This window comes from Poecilia reticulata, linkage group LG4, assembly GCF_000633615.1.
Source record: "Poecilia reticulata strain Guanapo linkage group LG4, Guppy_female_1.0+MT, whole genome shotgun sequence".
NCBI classification, from domain to species: Eukaryota; Metazoa; Chordata; class Actinopteri; order Cyprinodontiformes; family Poeciliidae; genus Poecilia; species Poecilia reticulata.
Window position 1 is genome coordinate 31,252,695 of NC_024334.1, and position 9,545 is coordinate 31,262,239.

The window sequence follows — 9,545 nt, forward strand, 5'->3', positions numbered from 1 at the left end:
CTCTGCGTGTGCGCATGCGTGTTTGATTCTTTGTTCAATGGGTTTATACTGTAAGTTTGTAAAGAGCAGCTCTAATGCAGTGACACATTCAGCCACCCTATGGGGGCACTCTGGGACAGATTTGGAAGTAGTTTAGTAGAAAAAGAACAAAAGAAGACTAAAAGAACTAAGCCGTTGCATTTATTTTTACATTATGGGATAGCGGGTTTCCATGGAGGTCTACCAATCTACCTTATTCATTTATTGATCCATCACATTCGACCAATAGCGTCCCCAGCTCTACTGCTTTTATCCAGGTGTTAAAAATAGTTGCAATCTTAAGAGGTATACCCACTTGATAACATACTAAAAAGTACTTCAGAAAAATGCAGTATATTTAAAATACACTATTTTTTCCATGAGGGCATGTAGGAATACATGTCGATCTCTAAAAATGTTGCATATTGAATCCCAGAAAATGTCATTAAGTAGCAGTGTGAGTGACCCAATATTGTTTTAATTATATTTAAGCATGATACACTGCCAATATCTCAAGTTTTCCCTCTTAGAACAGGGAGTTCTGTAATTTTAATTGTAGATTGGTTAGAGGACAACAGGCAGCAGCTTCATGAGGAAGCAACAACTGTTGGTGCAACTATTAGAAAATGGAATAAACTGAAGAAGAGTGTCAGTCTCCGTCAGACTGGGGCTGAGTTAGACTTGTTTTATATTATTTTATTTTTCAGTTTTCCTTTCTGTCTGTGACAAACAGCTTATTACATTTACCATGAACAGTCATAAATCTTGAACAATAGACCTACATGAAGAAAAACATTAAACAAAGTTAAAAATACATGTGTAATTTAATGAAAACTGCAGCATGATATAATTGGGGTGCAAATGCATACCTTAATATAATCAGCAATTGATTACAAATGTTTTGGGCAGGCACCATCATCCCAAACTCATCTAAAGAAATAAAACAAATAACAAAGTAAACTATGTATTTAGTATGTCTAGATGCCAATAAAATAATTTCACATAACACTGTACTGCTAGAAGCAGGATAAACTCAGCTGAAGAGAAGAGGTACATTTGCTTTGATGTGCTAGAAATATTTAAAAGGGTATTAGATAAAATTTTTGTGAAATCACTTCTAAATTTGTAATTGGAGTATGCATACATATATTTCCATTTGTGCTAGTGGGGGTGAGGTAGGAGCAGAAGAGAGCAGATAGTGCTATCCAGATTAAGATTAAATCATTTAAGGTTAAAAAAAGCTTGTTATGATCGTCCAGAAAACCGCCCTGCCATATCACTTTGTGATTGTATGCATGTTGGGCATCTTATTATGCATTGTTCAAAATATTAGATTAAAACAAAAGGGGAACAGAAGGGAGAAATTTTGCAATTTAGAAAATAAAGTCCTGGCTACGGAATGTGGGGAAGGAAATGACGTTTCGTGTCAAAACGGGCTCGTATTCTAGAATTAATTTTTCAAGTCTCTGTCCTACACACTCCGGTACCGTAGGTGGCGGTATACACTGTAAGATAACATTGTCACCCCCCAAGAAAACATAAGGACTGGGAAGAAGAAGTTAAAACAGTTGGCGGCTGAAAGCGGCAAAGCTCTAGGCAACAAGATAGCTGAAGCAGTCTTTTGTACTCAGCCTGTTCAGTAGCTTTCTAGTTTGAACATCACCATCATGGAGGAGCTGTTCAACAAAGTCTTACAAGTCCATCTGAAGCATAAGGACTGCGAGGAAAGGTAAGCTAACTCCGCCCAGCCCAGTGTATATCTGATCAGTAATACACCTACAGGTGGTTAAATTGCGCTTTCTACACCGTTTACAAATTCTCTAGAATAGGCTGAGATTCGTAGAAGCTTGCAAACTACTGCCCCTGCGCTGTGTCTATCAGGCTGCCGTCTTCCAGCTCAGCTTGTTTTAAAGAGACAGCAACCCTTCAGAGGTGGAAAATATGATGATCTCAGTCTGCAAGAGCACAGAGATGTAATTGGCTACAGTTCTTGATGCATTAACGATCCATCAAGCACCGTTAATGCTGCTCCTCCGATATACTGTCTGTCCCAGTCTGATTAACTCAGTTTGCTGTTCATTCTCTCCATAGCTCATCTTAAGGCTCAGTTTAACATACAATCCCATTACAATTTTATCCCTAACTAAATCAAGAATACTGATAGTTTTCTTGATTTAACTAAATCAAGAAAACTGGGTTTTCTTGATTTAGTTAACTAAATCAAGTTAATAAATCAAGTTTTATAACTTGATGTTAAAAATCAAGTTAATACAACTTGATTTTATAAATCAAGTTTTATAAAACTTGATTTAGCCTTTTAAAATAAATAAATAAAAAATGGCGCTTTCTAGTCAAAATAAATACCTCTAATCTTTGTCTTTAAACAGAGTCATAAAGGCTCTTCTCATTCTCAATGACAGAAATCCAACATGTTAATGTATACTCCCTCTCACCAGTGCTACCAGGGCCCACTGTTGGAGCAGACATGTTATCAGGACACAGTAGTGATGGGCTATCTGAATCAAGGCTTCGAGACTTGTACCGAGTAAAAAGGGGGCGCGTCCGATGAAGCCCTGCTTCGAGACTTGTGTCATCTTGCTGAAAACCACGTGACTGGCAACAAACGAGGCCTCGTGACTGCTTCATTTTGCGTGTCGGTTTTCAAAATAAAAGCGCGATGAGCCGTGCTGCATCATGGGTTGTCCTTTTGGTCTCGCATCAGAGGAGAATATTTGTCTTCAGTGGCCAAAATAAAATGAACATTGACCAACATATTTGATGTGTATTGATGATGGCACTCATCAAAATGTAATGTCTGGTTTTCTCAATTGTAGATTGTTTTTTTTTATGACTTTATATTTTTGTGATTTTATGAACTGCATTGTTGCTGAAATGTGCTACAGAAGTAAACTTGATTAATTGTCTGAAATGGAGCCAGTAAGAGGAAAATCTCTGACATCTGGGAATACTTTGAGATTATCCTCACAATAAAATTCTTCTTGGATAATAATTAATCCCTCCACCTCCCAATTTCTCACCTTCTGCAAAGTTCCACTATTATTTGTAGTTTGATTAGCAAAGATATATCAGTCTTTCACAGCAGAAACAGATTTAAAGGTGTTGCAGAACTAAAATTCAACATCTAGCCAAATATAAGGGATCAGAGCCAATTATAAATTCAAGAAAAAGTGAACGCCCCAACAGGCACTGCACTCCCAAGACACTAAAACATCAAAAATCTTTATTGTCAAATCAGTCTGACATAAAAGAAAACCCAACACAACCACTGACGTTCAACATATACCAGGATTAGGTTGGCTTCAAATAATTTAAATAATTAAAACATATGATTCTCCTGTTACTAAATATGAGTTTGATGAAAACTTTGTGACAATATTGCATTTATTAATTTTTGGAAGTATGATCCAACTGAGTGACAAAGCTGTTAGTTTCACCAGCAGATGTCACTAGTGAGTCATGAATGAAGCATCGAGTAATTAACCTTTTTGCACAGCAAAGGGCTGGAAAGGTTTATTGCTTCATGAGGCTTCATTTGGCCATCACTAGGACACAGCACAAACTCAACATAAATTGTTGCTGACAAAACCATAATAAACTTGCAAATATTGTAAGCATGGGCTGGTGTTAGATTTGTAGGATGACAAGAATCTTCGACTTTCATATATTCTTCTTGGCTGAACAGCTCGTCTTCCTCCAGCCCAACCGTACACCTCAATGTCTGCATTAAAGTGTCATGGTCGATGAACAGCATGATCTTTCTATGGCCATAAATATTACAACTCTTTAAATGTGTATACTATATTCGACATTTTAAATTGATAATTTGTGACTGTATCCAAAATAGACCAGGGTGTATTTGCTTATTGTGAAGGAACACAACAATTAAGAGGAAATGCAATACTTTTGCAAGGAAACGCAAAATAAATTTTTCCTCATGTTCCCTAAGGGGCTCCGTAGCATGGCTGTGCCAGACAAGTACTCCTCGCTGCAGCAAATAGAAAGTGGAGGGGAAGGACCACTGTCAGTCTCATACCTTATTTGGAAATGGGACCATTGCTCTCCGAAAGTGAAGGGGGCTTTATTTCCTATATAATCCGCGTTCTCCCATTTTAATTTTCTTTTGAAATCTGTGATATAGTTTCATTTGTAGGAAGGAGTTTCACTCTCGGCATGTATTTCAACTTCTCTTTTTTATTTACTTAAGCGCAGCTCCCAGCTTTTAACAAATTCCGTAGCTTTCTGTGTACTTCTAAATCTGCTTCTTAGTTGCATCTTTTCGGGCCTGCTACTGCCTCTAGTGGCGTGGGGGTGGTAACATAACTAATATGATTACGTCACTAAACGAGAATACCACAAAATCTGTATTATTTACTATTAATTTCGCCATTACTGGCAACGTGAAAGATAAATTATCTTCTAAAATACCATATTTTTCTTCAGGATGTAGAGCTAATAAGGTGATATAAACAATACCTTTATACATTATAAATAATATCTATATCTCCATCAATCTATATATCTCCATCAATTATAGAAGAAACAAAAAAATAAGACATAAAAAACATCAACAACAATAAAAAAAACCATATACAATGTATACATAAGAAATTTAATGGAGCAAAATTCAATAACGAACAAATTAATTAGGTTCACAGACGAATAACCAGGGTTGTTAAACATACAAGCAATAATCCACATTTTTGTTTTGTTGGTAGTCCTATATATAGGAAAAATATGATTAAACTATTTAGTCTTCCAAGGTGGAAATTTTTCTTTGACTCTAAAACGATAAAATAAAACTCATTAATACAATCACAATATTAACAATTTGTGCATCAAGTAAAACACTTAGCATGCTAAATGTTATCATTTTGTTTGGCTAAGAATAATTATTGCACTGTCAATGAATGACTTCTAATAGATGTTCTATAGTTACCAGAGGAACACAGTAACGCCTTCATGAGCTCAAACTGACGAAAAAAAGAGGATGGATGCTCTATGCTGAAATATTTTATGCCATCTTCCATGTTCTTTCAGCAAACAGTTGAGAGAGTTGTTTTTGGTTTCACCACTATTTACCAACTATTTTCCTGGCATTCAAAGTATTCTTAAAAGATTGTCTGTTAGTCTGCAGCTCATGTGACTAAACCAGCCGAGGAGATGAAAAGCTAAAACACTCAACAGTTAAAACTTAAGTAAAATTTTTAAGTTTTAACATTTTAACTAATTGTTAAAATGTTAACATTACTTAACTAGAAGTAATGTTAGCTAACGTTACTTCTAACTAACTAGAGGTTTTGCATGAGTTACACTTGTTAGGTAACCCCAAGATCACTGGGTCTTCTTAAAAGATAGAGTGACGTTTATTAAAAATGTACCCAGTGTTTTCAGAAAAATTGGGCTGACTGTCCAGGAATTATCAAAGGTATTTAAAATTTGCCATAGTTTCAACAGGTTGGCCAACTAGTGAAACTGGAACCACTTTCAAGTATTGTTTATGTCATTTAATTAGATCAACTTCCTTAACTATACATAGGCCTGTCACAATAACAAATTTTGCTGAGCGATTAATTGTCTAAAAAATTATTGCGATAAACGATAATATTGTTTCAAGACCTTTTGACATTGATTTAATGGAAATGACGTAATATTGCATGCGATTTCCTGCCATAGATACTTTATTTTCAAAAGAACACATAACACTGGAACCGATAAACTAAATAAACAAAACCAAAAGCAAAAATAAAATGCATTCTCAGTCTCCATTAACAAAAAACGTACTTAAATAAAAACTAAGCAACATAAAGCCAAAGTGGAAATAAATACTGCATTCAACCAAAAGAGTGCAGATTATGAAGTCTGTATACTATATTGCCCTTCAGTAATCACTAGATTTAAATAGAGAAGATGGGCACATCCGACTACCTAATGGGCTGTTCACACTACACGATTTTTTGCCCCTATTTTCCCCTTAAGACAATCTTAGAACGTTGGCCGATCTAAGATTGTCGCTGGTGATTTCGTAACCGATCATCCTGTAGTGTGATCTAGATCGTCGGGGCCGCTCCGATCTAAATCGATGGTTTTCCCCGACTGGGAGTTTAACGCTGAATGTGACAGGTAGCCAATCAGAAAGCGTGGATTTTCCACCACGCTTTCTGAGGGGAAATTACGGAGGGGAATCCCAAACAGCTGACACGGCGCAACCCGAAGTCCAGCGGACATCTGAGATGATATGTGGAAACAACATTAATATTTTGTAGCACCTTAAACCACTCTATGAGGAAAACTAAAATGGTAGGTGCTTGGGTTCGACACAAACTACTGACCTGGTTTGTAACAAATATGACCCAGAGAAACAAAAGTTCAGGCAAAATCATTCAGGTTCACTTTATTAATTAAGGTGACAGGGAACCCTCACTGTTAATCACCAATTGAACGGTAAGCTGTAAACACTCTTTAAGATTTAAGAAAACAAAAAAACAACAACATATACTTAATGTCCAAGCTAGTATATTCTCCTGCACCAATAGTCAGTTCTACTCACGACCTCCAAAGTGATGGGGGAAAACGGAAAAACAGGAATAAAAGAAACGTTGCAGGCCTGTGACCAACGAGGAGTAGATGTTTAAATCCCAGAGGGAGAACCAGGAAAACAAATCACAATTTGAGAGCGTTGCAATTCCGGGAAAACATAGAAAATGCTGTGATGCACTCCCTCCTCTCAACTTCGCAGAGGCCCAACGGCTGCAGCAGAACCGTGGCGCTAAAGCATTAGCCCACTTAGCTTAGCACGAAGTCCGTCGTGACCACTTGCTTCGGCCCCTCTTGGCTCGTCCCTCCAACGTCGACTGAACTCCTTCAACTTCTCCTGACTTTCGTGCCCTCTCGTCCCGTTGTTCCTTTGTCTCTCTCATTCGTCTGTCTTTATTCCTTTTTTTAATTTATTTCTCTTTCCTTCGCTTGTTGCGCCTCCGTTCGCCACCATTACGACTCTCCCCCTTTCTTTCTTCCGCCTCCTCCCCTTTCAACCAATCCCCAGCCCCGCCTTGGACGAACTGTCCCTGTTACCAATAAAATGGTGAGACCAGCTAAATGCACAGTGCAGTTTATGTCACACTACTTCCTTCACTTACAATATTTACACAACAATAGTTTTAATCACCAAATAAGGTAATTACTCAATAGTGACCTTTATATTATTCAACTATTAAGGTGAAGGAAAATAACAATGTATTTCTTCCAGAAAGAAGGATACTAAACATTTAGTTGTTCATCAATGTATGTCTGAGTAAACAAGAATTTACTTTTAATATACTTGTATCTTGTCTTGACCATGTAAGAGTTATATTAACCTTAACATACAGTAATTACCACAACCTCCGTTTACCACTGGGCTACATCTTCCCCCTGCTAGAAGATTTTGATGTCCTCATCAAAATAAAAGACAACTAATAAAGAACAGTTTCAGTGAGAACTTAACATAGAACATGTTTCACACATGGCCATGGGGTGGCACCAGAAGGTATGGCAAAACTGGCTTCTGGGGACTTGGTAGATTCCACTTCCCACCAACACTCCATGGCTGAAGACTGTCACCGGCTGGTCAGAAGGCTTTCCGAGTTCATTGTAGCTCAACCGAACTACAGGTCGGGCAATTCTCTGTAATCTTTTAGCAAGGATTGGTAGTGGCTTGAGGTCGGTTTCCTCCACTGGATCAAGGGCTGGATCAGGAATAGCAATAATGTCGGAGTAGGTACTAGGAACTGGCTCCAGTTTTCCCAAATCTTGGACTGATCTTGTTTGGTCAGTTTCACTGATAGTGTGCCCAGATATTCTGTTGGACAACTCTGGATGAGTCAGTAGTCCATCCAAATCGACTCCCAGTGGTTTGGGTAAGAATACTTCCTCATACTCTGATTCTGAGTGCATTTCCTCTTCATTGTTGGAAGACTTTAAGAGTCTGTCCACCTTTTGTTGCTGTGCTCTTGTTCTGCATTTTTCTGGTGGTTCTGTCTCACTGTCATCCATTGGAAGTCTCACAAGGTATCCAATAGGCAACAAGTTATTCCGATGAACCGTCTTCTCTGCACCCTCACCCCGTTCAGGTTTAAATCTTGTAAACAGGGAGATTGGCAATTTATCCACAATAAAATAGGGTATAGGTCTCCATTTGGCTTTCAGCTTATGCTTTCCTGTAACACCAAAGTTTTTCAGTAAGACTCTGTCACCCCTTTCCAGAACTTGTTCTTTCACATGCTTATCATAAGCTGCCTTGTTCCATTTATGGTTCTTGTCAGCTGTCTCTGTCGCCAAGTCATAAGCTCTCTCGAGATCTTTCTTCAGCTTGGTGAAATACTGATGATAGGAGGCAGACATTTGAGTTTCATCTGACACACTGAAACATATGTCTATAGGTAGCCGGGCCTCTCGTCCAAACATTAACAAGTAGGGCGAGTACCCTGTTGCCTCATTTTGAGTGCAGTTGTAGGCATGAACCAACTGACTTATCTTTTGGCTCCACTTGTTCTTTTGCTTTGGATCAATGGTTCCGAACATTGACAGAAGTGTACGGTTGAATCTTTCGGGCTGTGGGTCTCCTTGCGGATGATAGGGAGACGTTGTTGACTTTCGGATCCCAAGCATCTTTAAGAGGTCTTTGATCAGTCTGCTTTCGAAATCCCTCCCTTGGTCCGAATGTATGCGTGCCGGGAGTCCATAATGTACAAAGTAACGCTCACAAAGAATTTTTGCTACCATGGTCGCCGTTTGATCCTTAGCTGGGAAGGCTTGTGCATATCGCGTAAAATGATCTGTCACAACTAGGATGTTGGAAAACCCCTGTGAGTCTGACACAAGTGACAAAAAATCGATGCACACAAGGTCAGGAGGGCCTTGACTAGTTATCTGTTTTAAGGGAGCAGCTCGCTGTGGAAGTGCTTTACGAGTGACTCATCTTCCACAGTTTCTTACAAATTGCTCAACCTTAGCTCCCATCTTGGGCCAATAGAACCTGTCACGGATGAGTACGACAGTTTTATCCACTCCCAGGTGCCTAGACTCATCATGGAGTGATATTAACACCATGGAGACATGTTCTTTAGGGAGCACTATCTGATGGATTTCAGCTTTGGAGGGTCTCATAACGTTTCTGTAGAGCAAACCATCTTTGATGACCAGTTTACTCGCCTCCCTGTTTAGCAAATTAGTCATAGTGTTATCCCCTGGTGAGAATGGTATACCCTGGCAAAGTGACTGCTTGATGGGAGCGATTGCCGGGTCTGCATCCTGGGCTTGGAGGATGTCGTTGTGGCTAAGTCGCATCAAACAACCCAGATCAAGGTGAACTGGATAAGCGTAGCAGGCAAGTATGCATCAGGGGAAACTCCTAGAGCAGGGGTCACCAACCTTTTTGAGCCTGGGAGCTACTTCACAGGTCCAGAGCAACACGAAGGGCTACTTTTCTTGGCTCAGCCTTTATAACAATAATACATATGATTACATGC

General features: G+C 38.8%; 1 protein-coding gene across 1 annotated transcript in view; it reads left to right on the plus strand.

Moving 5' to 3' along the window:
* The first annotated feature begins 1,550 nt into the window (after positions 1-1,550).
* sass6 (SAS-6 centriolar assembly protein) overlaps positions 1,551-9,545 on the plus strand; it is a 55,689-nt gene continuing 47,694 nt past the window's right edge. Inside the window, exon 1 of the mRNA XM_008408171.2 lies at positions 1,551-1,747. Within this exon, the coding sequence (XP_008406393.1) occupies positions 1,686-1,747 (62 nt within the window). The 5' untranslated portion in view covers positions 1,551-1,685. The remainder of the gene's footprint in view (positions 1,748-9,545) is intronic.